This window comes from Lithobates pipiens, unplaced genomic scaffold, assembly GCF_037356315.1.
Source record: "Lithobates pipiens isolate NorthernLeopardFrog02 unplaced genomic scaffold, aLitPip1_a1.2 Scaffold_16, whole genome shotgun sequence".
Classification (NCBI taxonomy): Eukaryota; Metazoa; Chordata; class Amphibia; order Anura; family Ranidae; genus Lithobates; species Lithobates pipiens.
Genome location: NW_027507748.1, coordinates 151,347,238 through 151,372,804, shown reverse-complemented (window position 1 = coordinate 151,372,804; position 25,567 = coordinate 151,347,238). Strand labels below are relative to the sequence as shown.

Genomic DNA, 25,567 nt, shown 5'->3' with positions numbered 1-25,567 from the left:
CAGGAATACAGCGGGTAGCTGTGAGTAAGGCTGGGGTCACACCTATGTGAATTGGATACGGCTTACACCGCATCCAATTTACAGAACATTTTAAAATCTATTACTTTCAATCAGTCTGGTTCACATATGTGCGTTGCATTCGCACTCCGCATTGCCCAAAAAAAGTGTGGTGCGAATTGCAGATACAAAGTCTTCTATGGGACGCATCTGATTCGCAGATGTGTTCCGTTGTGAGCAGGCATTCTCTCCCCCTCCTTACTGCACCTCCCCGTCTCCCTGCTCAGCTGATCCACAGCTACAAGAGCGGACAGAGAACGGAGCTGGAATTCGCGCCAGACTGGTGTGAATCCAGCCTCCAGCTTGAAGGAGTATGGCAGGTAGCTGTAAGTGAAGTTTGAGGATCTACAGTGGGATACTGTGAGTTAAACTGGAAGATCTACAGTGGAATTACTGAGAGAAGTGATTGCTATAGGAGACAGCAGTTGCTACAAGATACAGATTGCTGCATTCAGCTTAAAGTGGTTGTAAACCCTTACAACACACTTTGACCTACAGCTAAGCCTAGATTAAGGCTTACCTGTAGGTCCAAGAAATATCTCCTAACCTACACGGTTTAGGAGATATTTGCCGAAAAACAGGCACCACTGGCTACGGCGCATGCGCCGTAGACAGCGGCGCGCAGGTGCACTGAGCGCGGCACTGTCAACGACGAATATGCCGCGTGTGGCGGCTCGCATGCTCATGCGCGGGAGTGACGTCATCGCAGCTTCACCAAATAACAGCGGCGGAGCAGCGAGACCCACCGAGAAGATGGATGCGCCGGACTACAGGGGACAGCGGTGACTTCGCTGGCTCCTGTGTCAGGTAAGTGACAGGTATGCGATGCATAGTAGTCCATTATGCTTTGCCTTTGCAGGGAATGAAAGAGGAAGTAAACTCATCAGGTTTTACTTCCTCTTTAACCTCCCTGGCGGTACGATTATTTCGGATTTTAGGTGCTAAAAGCGGTACAATTATTTTGCATGAAAATTTGGCGTTTTATATTGTAGTCCTGTAATTCTTAGGAATAACTCACTTAAATCTGTCCAAACCAGAGTCTAGCAGAAATCCCAGGTATGATAAAGTTTGAAAAATTAAATCATAAATTATAATATAATAAATAATTATAAATAATTGTACCAAATAATAATATAACAATAATAAAAATTATTCAACAATGAAATCAAATCAAAAACACTGAAATTTGCTCAGTTGCAGAATTGTCACTGTCATTACTTTTCAATATTTGATGACGGATCTCCCCACAAATCGATATCCCTCAATTCTGCGAGTGATTCCAATTTATTATCGCTGTTTTCTAGCTGGTCTAAAACCATTTTTGATCTAAAGGGACAGTTTTGGTTGCTATGGACAATCTCCAGTTTCCAGGCATAAAGAACAGTTTTTATTATATAAAATTGCATGCAGGGCACTGGGCAGACCACTAGGGACAAAGGGGATGTGAAATAATTACATACAGCAATGTAATCTGTAAGATTACATTATACTGTATGTATACTGTGTGTTTCACTTTTTGAATTTGGTGCCGATCTACGTCCCCGTGTGTCGCAACTCTCGCAGGGAACGGAGCTCGGCTCCGTGATAGATCGACCGAGACACGGCTCGCTCGTACAGTGCGGGGACATCGCTGGATCCAAGGGAGAAGGTAAGTAAACGTCCTCCTGGATCCAGCAATGCGGTCTCGAGTCTGGCTCGGGGTTACCGCTTTTGGTATAAGAATTCCACCTCGAGCCAGACTCGGGAATACCGTCAAGGGGATTAAAGGCCTGTTTTCTGTATTGCTGTCTGCCTAGTTCTTTTTTTGTCTGTGAAGTTTGCCTAATTGCTATTGCATTTGCCTAAGGATGTCCTGTGCCCTAACCCTCTCCCACGGTTCATGTTAAGAGAAATAAAATCTCTTTGTTAATTTTTACAAAAAGTGACTGGTGCGAAATCTTTCCACCTTGCACCACACCAGCTATGACTTGCACCCTGAGGAAGAATGTTGGTTCTCCCTGGCTCTGGGGGTCACCATCAGGTCCTTGGAAGTCAGGGAGACCGCTACATATGTAACAGGTTCTGTAACAAAATATTTTGCATCTTAGAATGTCATGTATCATTCTTAAAGGCTGAGAACCCCAGGAGTTATAGGTGCAGGCAAATTAAATCCATTACAGAATTGAGGCTGCAGTAGTGAGTTCCAAGTTTTGCTCTTTATGACCACTACAATCCTAATTGTGTATGAGAGATTCTCATATTTTTTCAGGCCACTTTTATTTGCAAAATAAGCTTGAGTTATTGACATGAACCATCACTGAATCATCACTCATAAAAGAAGATCTCTGATTTGTATTTAACCACTTAAGCCCCAGACCAATTTGCAGCCAAAGGACCAGGCCCCTTTTGCGATTCGGCACTGCGTCACTTTAACTGACAATTGCGCGGTAATGTGACGTGGCTCCCAAACAAAATTGGCGTCCTTTTTTTTCCACAAATAGAGCTTTCTTTTGGTGGTATTTTTATTTTTTGCGCTATAAACAAAAATAGAGCGACAATTTTTAAACAATTCAATATTTTTTACTTTTTGCTATAATAAATATCCCCAAAAAAGATATAAACATTTTTTTTCCCCTCAGTTTAGGCTGATACGTATTATTCTACATGTTTTTTGTAAAAAAATCGCAATTAGCGATTATTGATTGGTTTGCGCAAAGGTTATAGCGTTTACAAAATAAGGGATAGTTTTATAGCATTTCTATTAATATTTTTTTTTTTTACTAGTAATGGCTGCGATCAGCGATTTTTATTGTGACTGCGATATTCTGGCGGACACATTGGACATTTTTGACACATTTGTGGGACCATTGTCATTTATACAGCAATCAGTGCTATTTAAATGCACTGATTCCTGTGTAAATGACACTGGCAGTGAAGGAGTTAACCACTAGGGGGTGGGGAGGGGTTAAGTGTGTGTGTGTGTGTTTTTTTTTTTTTTCTCTATAACAGGGAACAGAGGATCAGTGACAGGCTCAGTAGGAAGCACGGGGAGAGGTTTGTTTACACTTACCTTTACTCGTTCTTCAGCTCTGTGACCCGATCGCGGGACACCAGCGGCGATCGGGTCCGCTGGTCACGGAGCTCAGTACAGGGTCAGGCCGACCCACGGCTGGGAACTTAAAGAGCCACGCACAGGTACGTGATTGTGCCCAGCCGTACCATTCTGCCGACGTATATGTGCAGGAAGCGCGATGCGATATCTCACAAATAATAATTAACATTTTTATACCTGTGGCCAATTTCCTAATCTCCTTGTCATAAAAGAAACAGGGCTAAATTATAAAAAAAATGCTAATCTCAAGGCCCGTACACATGTTACGAAAATTGGATAGAAAAATTTGTACGACCAGCTGTCTGCTGATTTTTGGATTTTTAGTACGGTGCATCGACAGCCAATTTCGCTTTTCGGCAGACAAAAGCTGGATGTGCAGACTTTAAAATGAACGTCCAATTTTCGTTTCATTAGTAAAGTTTTCGTATGAAAAAAATCATAAGAGCAAGACTACGCATGCTCAGAAACTAAAAAGAATACATACAAAACTTTTCAACACATTACATCAATTCGGACGTTGTACTTTGTCATACAAAAGTTTTCGTATTGTGAGTAACCACTTCACTTTCAACATGAGACTAGCATGCCACAAATAACGGATGGGATTGGGCACACCCAGCCACATTATTTAGGGTATCAGATCCAGTGCTGCACAATGACTGCTTGACCATTCACCAAAAAGACAAGCAATATTTGTTAATTGGATATATTTAGACCCAATCAGACTCCAAATATGTAGTGGTGTGTTACCGCATAGGCAGTTAACTTGCAGTGTTTCGCACATTACGGTTGCATTAGGGTAGCACAATCATTTTAACATGCGCCATTTCTTACAGCTAAGTGCATACATCTGAGCTTTGTAGTGTGCTAAAACGTGTTGTGGTGTGCTGACTAGGTGCATTAAAAATGAATGCCATCACAGTGAACCACACTTTAGCATTATGTGTTACCCTGCACTACACTAACATGCTGTACAATGCACATTTTACTGTGTATTATTGCCCTTCTTAATTTCAGCTCATATTAAAACATGAGCTCACAAAAATTTATATAATTTATTCAGTTTGATACTTTGCTATTTTTTAAATGTGTTTTTACATTTTATTTTTAGAGACCTTAGACTATTCATTTCAACAAAAGTCTCCCCCATACAATTATATGTGTATTTAACTTTTTAACTGCCTCGGGATGAGAAATACTAAGGCAGGCCAGACAGGGTGCAAATTACTTTCCTGCAACCACAATTCTCCCAGCAACACAGACTGTGCTGACAGGTGAATCCCTGGCGGGGGAAGAAGACAGTGATTATTGCTAGCAGCTATAGCAGCCGCTGTGCAATGATCGCAAGCAAATCCGGCAGGCTGGTTGTACTCCAGGTGACCGACTGATAAACTTGGCACATTCAGCCTGCCCATTAACGGTTTGAGTCTCAGCTGGTTCCTGCTTAACCGGGTAAGATTGAAACTGTGTATGGCTGGGGTATTGGTGGGAAAAAAAAGGGGTAGAGACACAAAAAGGGAATAGAGAATAGCAGAAAAGAAAATGTTACTGTTCATAGTGGCACAAAGAAACTTTTCCTGCAAGTGGGGAGCCCGCTCTACAGTATTCCCTTTCGCTGCTCCTCTGGCAGCTACATAAAAATTATGTAGAGCGCTGAAGAGTGGAGGAGCTGGGTCAGCACAGAGTGAGTAATTACACACTCCCAAAAGAGGAGAGGCTATGATGGGTCAAGAGGAGGGGGCAATGCTATGGAATTGACTCTCTTGGTGTAGTCAAACTTTCTAACAAGTTTAAAAGTACATTGCAAGTAAATTAAAATAATTATTGAAAAGGAAAACACATCAAATAAGTATCTGAGATACTTGATTTTTCGTTTTTAGGTTGGTGGCAGGGCCTCATTTTTTTATTTTTTTTATTTTAGGAGGTAGCACTACTTGGGTAGAGCTTACTGTTTACTTCTTGTGGTGCAGCTGTGAGAATGGGGAAGAAGCTGGTAATCGTGTAATGTCTGGGTTGTTGAGAAGCCAACATAAGCCGGGCTTTTGTCTGAAACAGGCCCAGTTTTCTTTGACAGGCCCAAAAAATTTTTTTAAAAACTCAAGAATACATTTTTTTAAGTAACAGATAAACAGAGCAGTTACAACCATTAGATATAGCGATAGTGGTGTTCCAAAGTACACATAAAATACACAATATATTTATTACCAATAGCAATCACTCTTAGGCCCCTTTCACACATGCGGATGGTATGTCCGTATTTCATCCATCCGTTTGCGGATGAAATACGGGCCATACATTCATCCCTATGGGATAGCGGGTGTCTGCGGATGAGCATCCGCAGACACCCGCTATTGTCCGCCTCCGCAAATGTCCGATTCTGCAGACGGAGGAAAATCCTATTTTTCTGTCCGTCTGCAGAGCGGATCGGATGAACACGGACACACGGTCTGTGCTCGTCCGATCCCCATAGAGGAGAGCGGAGAGCTGACAGGGCGGTCCCCGCACAGTGTGCGGAGACCGCCCTGTCCGCAGCCGGCTCAGCGGGGACAACGGAGCGATCCCCGCTGAGCGAGCGGATCATCACGGGGCGGATCTTTACTGATCCGCCCCGTGTGAAAGAGGCCTTAGAACATATATTGATGATGCAAAACTACAAAGAATGATGACATTAGAGGGGGCATGGCAACAACAAAAAATACATGATAACTCAAGGTGGAGACTCCGACAGCTCCATATAGAGGTAGATAATAGAGTCAGCCCAAAATTCTATCCAAAATTTTATCCACCACTAAATCAACTAGTGTAAGACCCCAGACTGCCAGCCAATACCCGCAAAGTTTGTCAACATTTCCTGGGCATCCCCTATGCTGAAAGGAAACCTTTTCTAGTCTAAGGGTGTCACCCATGTGGATTACTTATTCTTTGTGGATGGGAGCCCTATCGAATTTCCACTGTTGGTGGAGGAGTTTGCGGCTTGGATCAACACTCTATTAATGGATGCTTTCTGGAACTTGCTCAGTGGGAGGTCATAAAGTATACCTAAAATACAGCGAGTAGGTTCTACAGAGATGGTGATTGGAAAAACTGTATTACTAGTATTAACTACTTCCACCCAATAACAGTGAAGTTTGAGGCAACGCCATAAAAGGTGAATGAGGTCCCCCTAGCACAGTATCACATTTAGCACACTGGGGAGACTGCAGAATACCCATATGGTGCTGTTTCAGGGGCATGCAATGGGCACGAAGAATAATGTATAATTGTGACAGCCTTTGAGTGATGCTAGGTGAGCATAGCAGAACTGATTAGGCCCAAAACATTTGAGATCAGTACACTGGGCAATATACCCCAAGAAAAAGCACGTTCAGCTGATCATAGATGATATGGTGTTCAATTTATTAGATGTCTAACTTGGAGATCTTTACGTTAGAACTGGAAAAACATGACCAAGCCTGCAGATCTCAGAAAAACCCCTCCCTGTAACACATGACTTCCCCAGAAAATCAGCCTGGTAATATGTTTTCCAGAGAACCACAATACAAAAAAGTTTTTCTCTAACATGCCTTAAGTTTGGGGAACAAATAGAGAAACATATGCATTCAATGCCCTTAACCATTACATGACCAGGGCAATGTTTTCTTTTCAGTGCATAACTTTTTTTTATATTAGTTATTAGACAAATTGGACCATTGGTTTTAAAATTACACAATTATCTGTTGATATCAATTGGGTATTTTGATGAAAAGCACCAAGTAGATTTAGGAAGTCAGACAGGGTAAGGCTGGGTTCACACTCTTGCGAATTGGAAGCGGGTTTCCCCACATCCTATTCGCATAGCAGGAGATTGTGACAGGCTCTTTATGGAGCCAGTTCACACATCTCCGCATCGGCTCAGGTGCAAATTGCACAGGAGTTCTGTGCATCTTTTGGTCCGTTTCAGGTCCAAATTGAGCCCAAAATTTGGGCTGAAATTGGACCTGAAATGGTGAATGGAGATGCACCAAACTCCTGCTGTGAGTTGGAGCGTGCTGTAGTGTGAATCCAGCCTAAAGGCCAATGAACTGACAAATTTCAAGTATTACTGGAAAAATTCAAAAATACTGGAAAAGGCCAAAGTAAAAAAGAGAAGCGATTACGAGAAGGGCTAAGAAATTCTAGAGGTACTGTGAGAGGAAGTAAAAGGGTAAAAGCTAATTTCTCTTTCATTTACTGACTGACACAGCTCCATTAGTCTTGACTGTAGGGTTATTACGCCGCCTTCAGAAGAGGACTAGGCAGAACATGTAATACATGTGAAAAAAACAGAACTTTACAGTTCTGCCCAGAGGGTGGTCCCTCTGGTAATAACCCCTCAGCCTGCTTCCTGCAGCTCAGTTTTTTTTCTGCCTAGTGATGGAGATGGACCTAGACTCCCTGCGGGACCATCGGTCCTGGAATTTTTTTTTCTGAATGTTTGCCTTTTGTGCAAGATTTTAAGATCCTGTGATCTGCTATCAAGAGCCGGCTGGGTGACAGGCTGGATATTCTAGTAGTCTCCCCAGCCTGGCCATCGAGCGTGTGCAGACCCTAGCTATGTGCTGGGTCGGCCACGGGCGGCTGGTGAGCGTAACACTCCGGGGGAACTCATATGACCAGACTACCGATGTCATTGTCACAGTGTGCTGTGGCCAGTAGCCACCACATACTGCTCAGAGAGTGGGTCTGTGATGGGATGTCCCCAGCTCGTCTGGATGGTAAGTATAGCTCTCCCTGCCTCGGCAGGATTGAGCAGCTGGGAATTCCCTGGGAGGTCGATTAGGGGGTCCCTCTCCTCCCTCTCTTCTCTCCCTGTCCTTATTTTCCCTCCCCCCCTCCTGTGGGGGATACTGCATGATGGGCTGTTGAGTGGTGTGTGTACCTGTAGCCAGGGGTCCCCTGGGGGGCTCTCACCTTAGATTGGGAGCTGCGCTGGGTGTCTGTGTCCCTGAGTGTCTGTGGTCTCCCTGCTGGGTGTCTGGAGGTCTGCATGGGCTGATCACCATAGCGCTGTTCTGCCGCCATTTTCTCTGTCCTTTTACTGTGTGCAGGTGTTTGTTGGCCATTTTTGGTGTGCTTCAGTGGAAATCATGGTCAGGGACCATTTTTCTGTAGCTCGGCAGCCATTTTCCTTGTGATTATGTCCTTTATACAGGACGGCTATTTTGTTGTAGCCCAGCACGGTTTTTATCCTCAGTGCTGGTCCCTGCTGCTCAGAATGGTGCTTTTTTTGCTCAGGACACCTGGGAGCTAATACTAGATGCAGACACCTGTAACTGAACGGCACAGCACTTGGTCGGGGTGGTGAGTCGTGCGGTGGGGACCCCTCAGTCTGCAGCAGCTAGGAGGGTGGAATTGTGCACTTGTCCTAAGTCCCCAAGGGTGGCAGACAGGGTGGGTCAGCATGGCTTCAGAAACTGGTGTTTCTTCCCCAGAACTCCATGCAATTGCAACCGGCTCATCTGCAAACAGTGCAGTGCATTTGGACGCTTTGTTGTGGTCCTTGAAACGTTAGTTGCCAGGGTTGTGGCGGTGTGCGGCCGCAAAGGTGGTAAAAAGCGGCCCCTGCCCCCCCGTCCTCCAGGGAGAGCTCTGACACAGACTCGTGCCCCACAGAGACTGGTGGCCCCTGCTCTGTTGCTTCAGATGATGCTGACCAGGACCGATCGGACAGTGAGGATGATTCCCCGTCCAGGTCCAAGCAAGACAAAGCGCTAGTTGGAGCACTTATCACAGCTGTGTGTGATAACCTGAAAATTCGGGATACAGCAGGTTCCTCTGCTGAAGTAGCGGTCCTTTTTGGGTCCCGTAAGCCAGCTCGTACACCTAAGGTGTTTCTGTATCTGACTTATTTCGATAAGTTAATATACAAGGAATGGGGACGCCCGCAACAGACCTTCTCTGTCCCTAAAAGAATGGCGGTTTGCTACCCCTTTGAGGAGAACCTTCTTAAAAAATGGTCGGCCCCTCCGGTCGACCCCCCAGTATCCAGGTTAAACAAAGTAACCATGATCCCGGTAGAGGGGACTCCTGCATTTAAGGATGGGAAGGCCAAGGCAGTGGCCCGTTCCTTGTTTACAGTTGTGGGGTCAGCAATACGACCAGTACTGGCTACAGCAGACACTTACTGAATGGGCAAAACTTTTGCACCGCGAATTGGAGAAGCAGCAGGCTACTGCTGCCTGCGTGGAACTAGCAGACCAGTTAGTGCACGGCCTTAAGTATGTTTGTGACGCGGCCCTGGATACGCTTCCTTTGCTTTCCAGAGAGCTTCAATGTCAGCAGTGGCGCTGTGGTGTCTGTTTTGGTTAAAATGCTGGTCTGCAGACCAGGCATCTAAAAAAGCCTTGACGGATCTACCCTTCCTTGGTGATCGGCTCTTTGGAGCCTCGTTGAATGAGATTATTAAGATTGTCACAGGTTGGAAGAGTACCTTGCTCCCACAGGCCAGGAAGACTAAGGAGTCACGCCACAGGCAAGGGCCATCATTTTCCGCTCAAAAGAGGCTTTTTTGTCCGCCCGGGACTTCGGCTAAATGCTCCCAGTCCGACAGGATGACCTCTGAGGGAAAAAAGCGTCCCTGGAACCACAAGCCTAACAAGCCTGTGAGCAAAAGTGCTACCACATGAAGGTTTGCCCCCGCCCGTCTCTCGGGTGGGGGGTCGCCTTCGGGAGTTTGAAGCCCGGTAGGCCTCTCGGCTGTCCGACCAATGGGTCTGCAAACTGATTTCCTCTGGCTACAAGATAGAGTTTCTCTCTTGGCCACCAAACAGATTCTTCCCTTCCAGCATACCCTTATTCCCAGCTTGCCGGGAGGCCCTATTGGGGGCGGTAAGGGACCTGCTAAGCCGCGGGGTGATAGTGCCTGTTCCAGAATTGGAAAGGTTTCAGGGGTTCTACTCCAATCTGTTTGTAGTCCCCAAAAAGGAAGGGGTACATCCAATCTTGGACCTGAAAGCCCTCAATTGCTTTGTAAAAGTACAGAGGTTCAGAATGGAATCAGTTCGCTCAGTAGTCGCTGCACTCAATCAAGGGGACTCCCTGGCATCTTTGGGCATCCAGGATGCATACCTGCACATACCCATATGCCTCAGGCATCAGAGGTTTCTGCGATTTGCAGTTGGGGAAGCCCACTACCATTTTGTGGCTATCGCTTTTGGTTTGGCATCAGCACCCCGAGTCTTTACCAAGGTATTGGCTCCAATTTTGGCGTTGTTGCGACAACGCGGGGTCGCAATCTTAGGTTACCTAGACGATCTGCTTCTGAGAGCAACTTCTGCCTCAGAATTAAAGGAGGATGTGGCGATCACTATGCAAACCCTGCAGGAATTTGGGTGGCTGTTGAACCTAAAAAAGTCGGTGCTCATACCTACTCAGCGCTTGGAGTACCTAGGCTTACTGCTGGACTCCATGGAAGTGAGAGTTTTTCTCCCTTCAGACAAACTACAGACTCTCATAGCCACAGTAAAACTATTGATGAACCGCAGGTGGTCGTCGCTGCGCTTCTGCATGCAAGTCCTAGGCCTCATGGTGGCCTCCTTCGAGGCAGTACCGTACACCCAGTTTCACACCAGAGTCTTGCAGAAGGAGATATTGACAAAATGGGACAAATCTCCGTTATCCCTGGATCAGCAGATTCAGGTGAGCCAGTCAGTCAGGGACTCCCTGCTCTGGTGGCTGAGGTCCCTGGCACTTTGGTCCAGGAAGTCGTTCCTACCTCTACATTGGACAGTGATCACAACGGATGCCAGTTGATCCAGGACCTCTGGTCGGGGAGGAATCCAAGTTGCCAATCAATGTGCTCAAGCTCCGAGCGATCAGGCTATGCCTCTCCACATGGTCAATGAGACTACGAGGGCAACCAATCCGGATCCAGTCAGACAAAGTCACGGCAGTGGCATATGTCAACCATCAAGGAGGAACAAGGCTGCAGCACGGGAGGTCCCTCACATCCTTCAGTGGGCAGAGCGACATGTACCGGCCTTGTTGGCCATTTACACCCCGGGAGTAGAAAACTGGCAGGTGGATTACCTAAGCTGCCAGATGCTGGACCCAGGAGAATGAGCGTTGCATCCGGAGGTGTTCAGGCTACTGTGACGTGGATCTCCTGGCCTCCCATCTCAATCGGAAGGTCCCAAGATTTGGGACGAGATCCTTGGGCAGACGCATCAGGCATGCTGGTGGCTCCGTGGGGTCAGTACCGACTGATCTACGCCTTTCCTCCGCTAAAACAGCTACCACGTCTGCTCCGCAGAGATTACCCCAGATTGGCGCCCCTGGCATGCCGACCTAGTACGCCTGGTTGCGGACGCTCCCTGACGACTTCTGTTATGAGAGGACCTTCTGTGTCAAGGCCCGATTCTCCATCCTGCTTTACCATCACTGGTTTTAACGGCATGGCTGTTGAGAGCCAGGTGCTAAGGAACTGGGGCCTGTCGGACTCAGTGATTTCAACTATGTTGAGGGCTCAAATCTTCTTTTCGGAAGATATACCATCGTACCTGGAAGGCCTACATCTCCATGTGTGAGGAGAAAAGGTGGCGTCTGCACACCTATTCCATTTCCAGGATCCTGATGTTTCTACAGCAAGGAGTAGACCAGAAATGGGCTTTAAGCACCATTAAGGGACAAATATCAGCTGTTTTTTCCAACAACCCCTGGTGTCTCACTTTTTAGTGAGCACTTTTATTCAAGGGGTCTGGCATATAGTTCCTCCGGTGCGTCCACCTTTACCCCTTTGGGATCTGAACCAGGTGTTATCGGCGCTTCAGAAACCGCCATTTGAGAACATCAGGGAAATCCCCTTGTTGACTCATTTTCAGAAAGTGGTCTTCCTAGTTGCCATTACATCGGCCAGGAGGGTTTCGGAACTGGCGGCCTTGTCTTGCAAGTCGCCCTATTTGGTTATCCACAAGGATAAGGTGCTGTTGCAACCTTCTTTTCTGCCGACACACCCTAAAGAGGTGGCCCTTCATTCCCTGGACATGGTCTGGGCTGGGCTCTAAGGGTATATTTGTCTGCCACTGCTCTCTTTCGGAAGTCAGACTCTCTGTTCGTTTCCAGGTGGATCAGACAGATTGTGGTCGAGGCCTACGCTTGAAGGGGCAGGTGCTCCCCTTTCTTGTCACGGCCCATTCCACTAGGACAATTGGAACCTCTTGGGCTTTCTGACATCAATCGTCAGTCGCTCTAGTGTGTAAGGCGGCGACTTGGTCGTCCGTTCACACCTTTACCAAATTCTACAAAGTGGATGTAAGCGCATCTTTGGATGCCTGCTTTGGCCGCAAAGTTTTGCAGGCAGCCGTGTAATGTTGCAATTCTGCACTCTTTCTTCTGTTTTAAAAAACAGTTAATTTTGAGTATTAATGCACTGTTGCAAGTTCTGATGCAGCTAGTTAAGATGGTAACTTCCCTGTTAGGAAGCACTTTTGGTTGTGGGTGAAGTTTTTATGCTGTTCCCACCCCTCGTTATGACACTGCTTGGGGACGTCCCTACGGTCAAGACTAATGGAGCTGTGTCAGTCAGTGAACGAAAGAGAAAATAGGATTTTTGTACTCACCGTAAAATATACTTTTCTCTGAAGTTCACTGACTGACACGGCACCCTCCCCTGCTATTGGTTTACGTTATACTGCTTATTGACATACTGAGCTACAGGAAGCAGGCTGAGGGGTTATTACCAGAGGGACCGCCCCCTGGGCAGAACTCTAAAGTTCTGTTTTTTTCACATATATTACATGTTCTGCCTAGTCCTCTCCTGAATTTGCCGTAATAACCCTACGGTCAAGACTAATGGAGCTTATTGTTTTTTCACTTGCAAGGGTAACTAAAGTATACTTGAACTTAATAAGCAAAGATTTGCTATATTTTATTCTAAAAGATGAGATTCAGACAGAAGTAGATTTCTGGCCACACTTTTCTTGCCGATCTGAACTCTGGCTGCAGAAGGAACACTCCAACACTCCAGAGCAGGGGTCTCACACGGGCGGTCCTCCAGCTGTTGCAAAACTACAAGTCCCATCATTTGCCTATGGGAGTCATGCTTCTAACTGTCAGCCTTGCAATGCTTCATGGAACTTGTAGTTTTGCAACATCTGGAGGGCCGCCAGTTTGAGACCCCTGCTCCAGAGACTGGAACTAGGCTTAAGGGAAGTGACGTCAGTGCGGGTGAGTGTGCAGCCCCAATGCGTTTCATGATTTCACGTCCTCAGGAAGCTTGCTCTCCGCCATTGTATTGTAGCCTTATATCGCCCATAGGGACAAGACAAAGCGGTCTAAATGGTTGGCGCTCATCATATATCACTTATTAATAATCCCCAAAAAACATTTGACTTTAATAAATGATATAGCAATTGTACATGTCAGGGGCTCATCTATATAACTATAGCCCAAGCGAACCTCTATATGATACAAAAGTGCAATCCATAATTGCATGCATAGTTCAGTGTACATGGCAGGGGGAATTGTATATTGACAGAAGAGACCAATAGGGTGTCTTCTCTCTTAAAAACCCTACATGTCAGCAATTTTTAATTAATAAATTTATTTTATTTTTTAAATGTGACTTTATTTCTGCTTTAAACACTTGCTTGGTGGGCACTGATGGGTGGCACTGATGGGTGGCATCGATAGGTGGTACTGGTGAGCACTGGTAGGTGGCACTGGTGGGCACTGCTTAGCAGCAGTTGCCATCAGTGTGTGGGACCGATACCCCACTTACAGATGTCGGTAATCGGTTTATTTTTTCTCCTCGTACTGTCAGCGTGAGGGGAAAAAAGCCAATTACCGGCTTCTGTTTTCTCTGTGATCACAGAACATGCTGCCCACATGCCACATGGGGCATGTGGGCACCGCGAGCACGAGAGGATGTCCATGTACACCCTCCCGGCAATTTAAACCTGCACTGTAGCCATCTTTCGGCTATAGCGAGGTCATCAAGCTGAGCCTTAGACATTAAACTCTAAATAATATAGTTATTATTATTATGTATTTTTAAATGCAGCTAAGTATCTGAATGTGGCCTGACTGTAGATCCTATAATATCATACACTGCAGCACCTTTTTTTCAACTGTGTATTTGGCTTCTTGACTGGAGTTCATTTTAAAACATGACATTGCTTTTCATGTGACACTTTATGTTCAGATTAGAGAACATTATTTCATAATCCTCATTTTTCTTTCAGTAATCTTCACAACTGTTTTCTTTGGGCAGGAGCAATTTTCATTTTTATTTCCCCCTTTTGGAAAGAGCTCCACCTAGCTCTGTGGCTAACCTATATCCTCTGTGAATAGTTCAAGTGCTCCACTGTGACCACATCCTGACCTGGCAATTACCCACTGACCTTTCCATGTTATAACACAACAAATGATGCTTAGGTTATACCGAACTTGCACAACAGTTTCATACATTTTAGTTTCTGTTCATATACAGTATATTATAAATTTTGTGTTTTTTCTTTGATCTTTATGAGTTTGTTGAGTTTTTTGTGCTTATAGTTTACTGATCCACAGTAAGTTAATAAACTGATGTACAATATACACTCACCGGCCACTTTATTAGGTACACCTTGCTAGCACCGGGTTGGACCCCCTTTTGCCTTCAGGACTGCCCTACTTCTTTGTGTCATAGATTTAACAAGGTGTTGGAAACATTCCTCTGAGATTTAGGTCCATACTGACATGATAGCATCACGCAGTTGCTGCAGATTTTCCACCACATCCCAAAGGTACTCTATTGGATTGAGATCTGGTGACTGTGAAGGCCACTGGAGTACAGTGAACTCATTGTCATGTTCAAGAAACCAGTTTAAGATTTGAGTTTTGTGACATGGTGCAATATCCCGCTGGATGTAGCCATCAGAAGATGAGTACACTGTAGACATAAAGGGATGGACATGGTCAATACTCAGGTAGGTCATGGTACTTCGCCCAATAACAGTGAAGTTTGAGGCAGCGCCATAAAAGGTGAATGAGGTCCCCCTAGCGCAGTAGCACATTTAGCACACTGGGGAGACTGCAGAATACCCATATGGTGCAGTTTCAGGGGCGTGTAATGGGCACGAAGAATAATGTATAATTGTGACAGCTTTTGAGTGATGTTAGGTGAGCATAGCAGAACTGATTAGGCCCAAAATATTTTAGATCAGTACACTGGGCAATATACCCAAAGAAAAAGCACATTCAGCTGATCATAGATGGTGTGGTGTTCAATTTATTAGATGTCTAACTTGGAGATCTATAAGTAAGGACTGATTGGGACTGGAAAACATGACCAGGCCTGCAGATCTCAGAAAAACCCCTCCCTGTAATAGATGACTTCCCCAGAAAATCAGCCTGACAATACGTTGTCCAGAGAACCACAAAAAAAAAAAAGTTTTCTCTAACATACCTTAAGTATGGGAAACAAATAGAAACATACCAGCTGAATGTCACAGCTGAAATCGAGACTCCTCAGACCAGGCAAGGTTTTTCCAATCTGCTATTGTCCACTTTTGGTGAGCTTGTGCAAATTGTAGCCTCAGTTTCCTTTTCTTAGCTGACAGAAGTGGCACCCGGTGTGGTCTTCCGCTGCTGTAGGCCATCTGCTTCAAGGTTTGATGTGCATTCCGAGATGATATTCTGCATACCCTGTTTGTAACAAGTGGTTATTTGAGTTACTGCTGCCTTTCTATCATCTCAAACCATATGCCCATTCTCCTGTGACATCAACAAGGCATTTTCGTACACACAACTACCACTGACTGAATTTTCTCTCTTTTTCGGACCATTCTCTGTAAACCGTAGAGATAGTTGTGCATGCAAATCCCAGTAGATCAGCTTTTGAAATACTCCAACAACCCGCCTGGCAGCAACAACCATGCCACGTTCAAAGTCACTTAAATCCCCTTTCTTCCCCATTCTGATGCTCGGTTTGAACTTCAGCAAGATGTCTTCACCACGACTAGATGCACTGAGTTTCTCTCATGTAAGTAACAGATTGAGTACTTTCTATACTCAATCTGTTAAGGCAAGGTGCTAGCATATAATGTTTTATTAGGGTAAAACCCAATTCTATATTTCATCATGTCCCCTTCCCTGAAGCAGTGAAGCCACAGCGCCTAGAGGCGATTCAGTTCGCATTGTGCGCTATATAAGTATTTCATTCATTCATTCATTCAAGCCCACCTGCACTCACTTTATAAAAAGCCATTTACTATATGCATACCTTAAATCAGGGATCCTCAAACTACGGCCCTCCAGCTGTTGCAAAACTACACATCCCATGAGGCATTGTAAAACTCTGACATTCACAGACATGACTAGGCATGATGGGAATTGTAGTTCCTAAACAACTGGAGGGCCATAGTTTGAAGACCCATGCCTTAAATTATTCATCATTTTAGCGGGTCCAGTGACATCACGGGCCATCTTCTTCAATACTTACTCCATGAGAGCTACACTCACTTAATGACATGAGTGCTGTTCTAACCGTTAGTGCTGTGACCCTAGGGTATGATCATAATGGCCTGGGCCCTCAGGAATTTGGGTTGTAAGATGCTGAGTGTCATTTAACTTGCAAAAGCAGAATTGAAAGAGAAGTTTTTTTTTTGTTTTGTTTTGTTTTTTTACATCATACCTACCTAGGTGGATGCAGCATCAATGGGATGCTGCATCTGTCCCCCGTCGTCTTTAAGGGTGAGAACTGAGCGATCAAACATCGCTCAGTTCTCCCCTCTGCTCTGAGCAGAGAGCGATGACTGTCAATCGCTGCTCTCTGCTCTGCCCCCACATTCCTGCGATCCATAGGAGATGTACACCCAAACAAGCTTTGGCTGTACTTATCCTTTGAGTCTGCAAAACCAGTTTTCATTTTTGTACACAGGCTTGATGTTTTTTTTTTTTTCTTTTATATTTTGTTTAAAATGGTGAAGGTGGTCTTTATAGAAACAGCTCATACAGAGGCCGTGTTTGCTGCCCTTCTTTCTCTAAAAATGTGTATTTGCCCGACTGCCGGTGGTCCATTCCTTGCTAAATCACTGACCTGGAACAAGCATGCAGCTAGTAAAGTCAGACAAAAGTTAGAACCTCTAGTCAGCGTACTGGTTTTATTGATGTCTTTGTATCAGCAGATCAGCCAGAAAACAGCATTTTCATAGGGAGTCTTGAGCTGTTGCAGACATAGGGGTGCGCAGCCTTTTGCATTAGGGTGTGCATCCCAAAGCTCAAACACACATGCCTTTCTCTGCAGCCTCAGCTGCACAGGACAGTGAATGAATGGCTTCCTGTTCATTCACAAATTTAAACATAGTAAATACAGTTTACTATGCTCCAGTTATAAATGAACACAGTGATGGAGTGTGTTCACTGTTCATTTAAAAAAAGGAAGGGGATGGTAAATTACATATTTACTGGCCCCTTCTCCCGTTCTCCATTCTGAAACATCCCCCGCAGCAGCAGCAGAAAGAAGGGAAGCCAGCAGCACCGCCGGAGGGAGGCAAAACATGGGGTGTAGCCTGGCTAGGATGGGGAATCAGCACCGCTCCTTGTGATTGGGGTGTTCTGAGGCACACCTGGCACACCCCCTGCGCACGCTTATGGTTGCAGACTCCGTGTTTTTGCAATACAGACTGACTGAACATTTAAAACCATTCAAATTTTTATTTTTAACCTTTCCTTTAAAGGGAGCAAGTACTATTAGGGACCTTGAATGTCTGTTAGCTGAGGAATCTAATAAAGACGAACCATTCTCTATCACTTGGACATCATGGTCCATGTTCCACTACTCATTAGACTTCATGCCCTGGCCAGAGGGTGACCTAGGCAACACCACCCCATGACCATGTCGGAGTGATTTCTATTTCTAATATTTCTGCTTCCCCTGCTTTATTTTTACATCGTCTCCTTTATGTCTAAATGTGCCCTTCAGAATCCATTAAACACTTACTCCTGATACAAAATAGGATTCTTACAACTAAGATTCCTCTCTACAGTATAACAAGTTTTTAGAATAAGTTTGGATGTAGTAATACATGTTTACATATAATATTGTCATCTGATATGTGAGGGTCTTGTATTTCTCCATGTTATGCCTCATTATGTTGCTCTTACTACTGTTTTCTGATATAAATAATGAACACGATACAATACTTTATTTTTGTAACATATATATGTGTATGTATATATATATATATATATATATATATATATATATATATATATATAATGTGTGTTTTATTGTCCTTACTACTGTTAGTGATGTTTTCTATGCTGACCGCATTCTCCGCCTTGTTTCTCTTAATAAAATAAGATTGAATTAAAGTCCCAACTTCTTCCTTTTCTCCTCCATTACAATAGGGATGGAGGCACTGAGCCTTACAGGCTATGTGCTTCATTTAAAGTCCCACAATTTTTTTTTTCTGTAATTAGCACCCGTTCACCCTCTCCTATGATATAGTACTCTTCTCCCCCTGTATTGGTGTCTATCCACCTTCTCTTGTGATTTAGTACCCTTCTACCTAACTGTGATATCTTTCCATCTCTTTCTGTGAATAGTACACTTCCAGCTCCTTCTGTGATTTAGTACCCTTCCACTCCACTGTAATGTGTATCCTTCCATCTCATTCTGTGAATATTACTTTTATTCCCCTTTCACCCCATACTGTGAATAGCACTCTTCAACCCCCCTCCTGTGATTTGGTACCCTGCTACCAATTCCTGTGATTACTGTCCTACCACCTCCTCCTGTGAATAGTACTTTTCTATCCCCTCTTGTGATTTAGTACCCTTCTACCCCCTCCTGTGATTACTAACCTTCTATACCCTCATGTGATTTAGAACTCTTCCACCTCCTCATATGATTTAGTACCCTTCTACCCCCTCCTGTGATTTAGTACTCTTCCACCTCCTCATATGATTTAATAACCTTCTACCCCCTCCTGTGATTACCAACCTTCCACCTTCTCCTATGTTTTAGTACCCTTCTACCACCTCTTCTGATTTAATACCCTTCTACCTTTTCCTGTGAACTTTTCCACCCCATCCTTTGTTTTAGTATCTTCTACAAGCTTCTGTGATTATTATCCTACCACCCCCTCCTGTGAATAATACTCTATCACATTATGTGATTTAGTACCCTTCTACCCAATCCTGCAATTACTACCCTATCCTACCACCTCCTCCTGTGACTAATACTCTTCTATCCCCTTCTGTGATTTAGTAGCCTAATGCTACCACTTTTGATTATGATCCTACCACCCATCACGTGATTAGTACTCTTCCACTCCCTCCTATGATTTAGTACTCTTCCACATTTGCCTATGTTTTAGTACCCTTCTACCACCTCTTGTGATTTATTAACCTTCTACCTCCTCCTGTGATTAGTACTCTTCCTCCTTCTATAATTTAGTACCCTGCCACCCCCCACCTGTAATTACTATCCTTCCACCCCCCCCCCCCCCCACCTGTGATTTAGTAATCTTCCACCCCTTCCTGTGATTAGTATTATTATTATTAGTATTATTCCACCTCCTCCTGTGATACTTACCCTTCTACCCCCCCGCCCCCCCCCCCGGATTAGTTTATTAGTTTATTATGTGATTTTTTATATATATATATATATATATATATATATATATATATAAAATCACATAATAAACTAATAAACTAATCCGGGGGGGGGGGGGGGGGGTAGAAGGGTACGTATCACAGGAGGAGGTGGAATAATACTAATATATATATATTCCAGCTACTTTTGTGAATATTCGTCTTCCCCTTTCTCAGTATGACATGCCAAACAAAAAAATGTAACTTCTCATGATCTATGGACGGCATCTAAATCCTTGTGAATTGTGCTGTCAGTGGAATGGGGCACAAGGACAGAAATTGAGGGTTGTTCGCTGTTACTTTTTCACACTAATTGTTCCCCCTAGTAGTATGAAGAAGAGTTAAGTGATTATTGACCACTGATCATATTTGGTGATTTTAGTATGCAAACCAATATTCCTTTTTTAATTAGTTAAATTCTATTTTTTCACAGTATTTGTATGGTGGCAATGTACATGAAAGCTAAATTTGTGTAGTTCACCTTTAAACAAGACACATGATGTCTAGACAGTGTGAATGGCCCTTTAAAAGCTAAGTTTGGCATTTCCGGATGTGCTCTCACATGTGATATGGTCAGGTTCCACTGTGCCATGAGTCTTCCTCCCCTGCCTCCTCCGCAGTAAGACCGTAAACATAAGCACGCTGAGCAGGAAGTTTCCAGTTTCACAATAACTATAAATGTTGCATCAGACACTATTTACCAACAATCCAAAAAAAGCACTTGTTCTTCAGAGAAAAGTAAACCATAGCTGGTGTACAAAGCAGTAGTAGTCTGAGTCGTTTGTTTCTGCATTATTTACTATCAGTTGAATGATGTTAGGTGCTTCCGTAACGCTGGTTATTTATAATGTGGTATTAGGCTTAGCTGTATACATTTGGTTGCTCTTAAGCCGCGTACACACGTAGCCGTCTGTCCGACGTACTTAGTCTGGCGGACGTCCGCCAGACTGTCCGTCGGAATTTCCGAACGGGCTACTTGCCCACACACGGCACTTTTTCAGCGGACTAATACGGCGTACTAAGTCCGCCGTACTAAGTCCGCCGTACTTTCGAAATGAACGGACTCGCCCACACACGCGGAGGAAAGTCCGCTCATTTCGAGCGCGTCTCCGGGTAGGCGGGGCCCGCGAAGGAGACGTCGCTGGCCCCGCCGCCTGGTATGGACTTAAAGGGGAACCCCCAACGCCGTAAAAAAACGGCGTGGGGGTCCCCCCCAAGTCCACAACAGACCCTTGTCCGAGCACGCTTCCCGGCCGGCCAGGAAAGGGGGGCGAGCGAGCGCCCCCCCCTCCTGAGCCGTACCAGGCCGCGTGCCCTCAACATGGGGGGTGCCTTGGGGAAGGGGGGGCCGCGCGGCCCCCCCACCCCAAAGCACCTTGTCCCCATGTTGATGAGGACAAGGGCCTCTTCCCAACAACCCTGGCCGTTGGTTGTCGGGGTCTGCGGGCGGGGGGCTTATCGGAATCCGGGAGCCCCCTTTAATAAGGGGGCCCCCGGATACCGGCCCCCCACCCTATGTGAATGAGTATGGGGTACAATGTACCCCTACCCATTCACCTGTAAAATAAAAGTACAAAAAAAACACAACACAGGAGATAAAATACTTTATTGCACAGCTCCGGGGGTCTTCCGTCTTCGGGGGTCTTCTCGCCGGACTCCTCCGCTATCTTCTTGTAGCTCTTTTGCTATCGGAGGAGTCCGGCTTTCTTCCTCGCCGCCGGCCTCTTCTCCCGACTTCAGGGGTCTTGTCCCCCTCTTCGGTTCTTCTGCCGGGCCACCGGGCCTTCTTATAGCTCTTTTACAGGCGGTGGCCCAGCCTTCTGTCGCCGCCGCCTTCCGTTCTTCTTCTTCTTCTTCTTCTCCTTCTTCTCCTGGAGATGTTGACTCAACGCTCTCTCCGGCCACAATGCCAGGGACGCGCTGCGCGGCCACTTATATAGGGACAAGGGGCGGACAGAAGACCGCCTGTAAAAGAGCTATAAGAAGGCGCGGTGGCCCGGCAGAAGAACCGAAGAGGGGGACAAGACCCCCGAAGTCGGGAGAAGAGGCCGGCGGCGAGGAAGAAAGCCGGACTCCTCCGCTAGCAAAAGAGCTACAAGAAGATAGCGGAGGAGTCCGGCGAGAAGACCCCCGAAGACAGAAGACCCCCGGAGCTGTGCAATAAAGTATTTTATCTCGTGTGTTTTTTTTTGTACTTTTATTTTACAGGTGAATGGGTAGGGGTACATTGTACCCCATACTCATTCACATAGGGTGGGTGGCCGGTATTCGGCGTTGGGGTTCCCCTTTAAGTCCATACCAGGCGGCGGGGCCAGCGACGTCTCCTTCGCGGGCCCCGCCTACCTGGAGACCCGCTCGAAATGAACGGACTTTTCTCCGGGCGGGAAAAATCCGCTCATTTCAAAAGTACGGCGGACTGGCACACACACGGCCGAAATGCGAGTACGGCGGGCAGATTGATGTGCAACACGGCATTCTAAGTCCGCCGTACTTTCGGGTCAAAAAAGTATGCCGGAGGCTACACACGGGGGGATTGTTTGGCGGACTTGAGTTTGCCGGACTTTTCCACCGGATTGTTTGATCGTGTGTACGCGGCATTAGGCATATTAGGTATTGCCTATATGCAGTCTAGCTTCATGTCATCAAAAGTCTTATTAGACTTAAGCTGGCCATACATGGATCAAAATTTGACTGGTTCAGCAGGGACCGGACAAATTTAGAACCATATATGGGCAGGCTGATTGTACCCAAGTCAATCCATCGATCAACTTGGGTACAACCAGCCTGTTGAACTTTTCTGCATGAGATTACTGCCAATGGCTATAGCAGTAATCATTGTATTCTGCCATCCAAGAAGGCTCCCCATGTCGCCCCACCGGCAGAACACAATAGTCCTGTAGGAGACATTCCCTCATTAGCACTGATTGTACTGATAGGACAATCAAGCCCTTTGCTCTCCTTCCACCCATGGTTGAAGGAAAGAAAATCAATTGGCTTGCTTTATAGTGGAATGATTTTATGAACATATAATAGCCATATTACGCATGTGTTATGATAAAGGCACATCTGTCCATTCCGCAGTTGTCCAGCAATCAGCCTTGGAAAACTTGCGACCATTTACCAGTGACACCATGGAACCTTATGATAACACTCAGCCCCCCATGTTATCTATGTCTTGTGATTGCAAAGCCTGAAAGGAAAACACTTTACATCAGGGTCTGCAGAGCTCTCCCTTGCACTGGGGGGAATCGTTCAGATTTTGATGTAAAGGGTATGATGTGGAAGGGAGACTCTGGTGCCCAAAGTGACCCCCCCCCCATATACTCTGTGTGGCCTGGCTGGAGCTGTCAAACTGACCTTACCTTCATTGCTCGGGTGCAGGACAGGCTCAGACAGACCTTGGCTTTGATCTTTGATCCTCTTCTCTTCTCCTCCTGTCTCTCCCACTCCCACTCTTCACATCACCCGCCCGTTCAGTGTCGTTTATCTCATTCACAAATAACATTTGTCCCAAAGTTGTGGGTTTTGGGTTCCATTTTGTAGAAGACCAACTCTACTCTGTATATATGGGCAAAATTCAACAAAATGGTCCTGGCAACGGAGACAGTAGCTTGGCAGGTGGGCGGGCTCCAGCTGATGGAGAGCTGAGGGGGAGATGTCCTGTTCAGACCAGCCGGAATGTAACTCTGCAGACCTTCTGCAGGATTGGTGTGTGCTGACCTATCCTCTTCCTCCTCCTTGAAACCATGCAGTGATTAGACCCAGTAGTGATGTTAATTTTTCCAAAATGTTTAAAATTACAGTATTCAAATTAAATCTTTTTGTTTTTTTTCCAGATTTTTTTGGCACCACACGCCCTTTTCCTTCTCAGCAGCCTCCAGTTTGTTTCCAAGAAACCCACTGTTATACCGGTTTCAGTGAGGGAATTAACAGCCAACCACATTCTACAATTGGTTGTAACCGAACCTTACAGGTTAGCCCATAATTCATTTCCATTGCATAATGAGTATAGGAATAGACAGCTGAGTTGAAGTGCAGCTGTACTTACAGTCATCCCTAATGACTGGTTTTGAAAACACTGGTCTCGAAGTATAGATAAACCTCAAGCTTCTGGTGATGGCCTGCTTCATGGGCTGGCCAATGCTGCAGTCTGGGTATGGGGACATTAATCACTCTGCATGGCGGTACACCTAAAAGATAACCTCTCCATTAAATGCCCCCTATTCCACCAAGATTATATGTTATATCCAGTAGGCTTTACTGATTGAACAATGCATTACAAATGTTTTATATATACTTTTTTATTTGATGTCATTTTAGAATCAGTTGCTCATTTTCTCTTCATTCTTACGTAAGCCATTTTTATTCACGGTAATTTATTGTCAGACTGCGCTTATGAAAAAAGTATATCTGTGAGCAGTGTGTAAAGTGCAGTAACCAATAACAAGCAATCAGAATTTATTTTTCGGTAAAGCAAATCTGATTGGTTGCTTTGGATATGTGTACTTTAGATACTTTTATTGCTTTGTGTGCTTTCTTATAAAATCAGTTTAGCTTTCTATATTGAACCTTCCACTTCCTCTCATAGTAACCCTAATATTTCTCTCTCTTCCTCTATATGCTTCTCTTTTGCACTTTGATGTTTTACCAGTAATGTGTTTCATTTGTAGGTTTAAATCTCAAAGACCTTATGTTTTATACATATATTTTCCTTTTCTTTTTGTTTTGCCAGCCTTCCGCCTCATACATTCCACGAACAGATCCTTGCTATCTGAGTACACCTTTGTCAACTGTTTATAACAGTTCTGCAGTACAATGCTCACCGTCCAACCATGAACCCAAACCATTGTCCCATTATCCAGAGCCTGCTGATAGATACAACAGAGACTCATACCCACCTACTCCATCTATACCTTTACAATGTATCTCCCAAAATCTTCCAGTGCAGGATCAGGATCTGCTGTTCCCACCAGTATCCTGCCCTAAACTTCCATATACTACTGTAACCACTGAAACCACCATCTTAAATCAAGCCACACCTCTGACTATACATGCAGATGTCTACCCGCTATACACTGAGCCTCCAACGCACATTGAGACTCCTCATGTGTTCCCTCTGCCAAAAGCTTGTTCAAGAGGTTCAGCCAGCAGAAATAGGAGGTCTTCTGTTGAAGGGGCAACAAGATCTCTCTGTAGTGTCAGTCAACCCTGCATTTCAGGTAAGGAGAACAAATATGAATAAATAATATGAATGAATGCCCAAAACCGTGATTAGACTGAATCATGTGTGACCAAAGGGATTGTGGAACTCTGGACGATGCCACAAGGCTGGTGTAGCTGAGCGCATCAATTGTATGGTTGTAGGGTGCTTGTAATAATTAAATTGCAACAGCAGTACTAATTAATTAATGTTATTCTTTCTTCAGGCCTGAGGGACCATGAAAGCTTTATGCTTATACATGTAATGATCTTCCCTACATAAATCTTTTTATTTTACACTTTTTTTTTTCTACATTTACCTGATGCACATCAAAGTGGCAGTGGCAAGGGTTGGGACAAACTATAGACTCTTTCAAAAGTCCCTTTAGTCACATGGTCATGGTTTAAATTTTTGAAAGAAAAACTGTTGGTGCAACTGCATACATTAGAATTAAACTTACCGTATATACTCGAGTATAGGCCGACCCGAATATAAGCCGAGGCCCCCAATTTACCCCCAAAAAACTGGAAAACTTATTGACTCGTGTATAAGCCGAGGGTGAGACATGGCTGTCCATCCCTGTGTGTCCGTCCATCCCTGTGTGTGTGTCCGTCCATCCATCC

General features: G+C 45.1%; 1 protein-coding gene across 1 annotated transcript in view; it reads left to right on the top strand.

Moving 5' to 3' along the window:
• Nucleotides 1–25,567, top strand: part of MLXIPL (MLX interacting protein like) — a 164,088-nt gene that overhangs the window by 97,830 nt on the left and 40,691 nt on the right. Inside the window, exons 8-9 of the mRNA XM_077480623.1 lie at nt 23,581–23,717; nt 24,477–24,963. Of these exons, the coding sequence (XP_077336749.1) occupies nt 23,581–23,717; nt 24,477–24,963 (624 nt within the window). The remainder of the gene's footprint in view (nt 1–23,580; nt 23,718–24,476; nt 24,964–25,567) is intronic.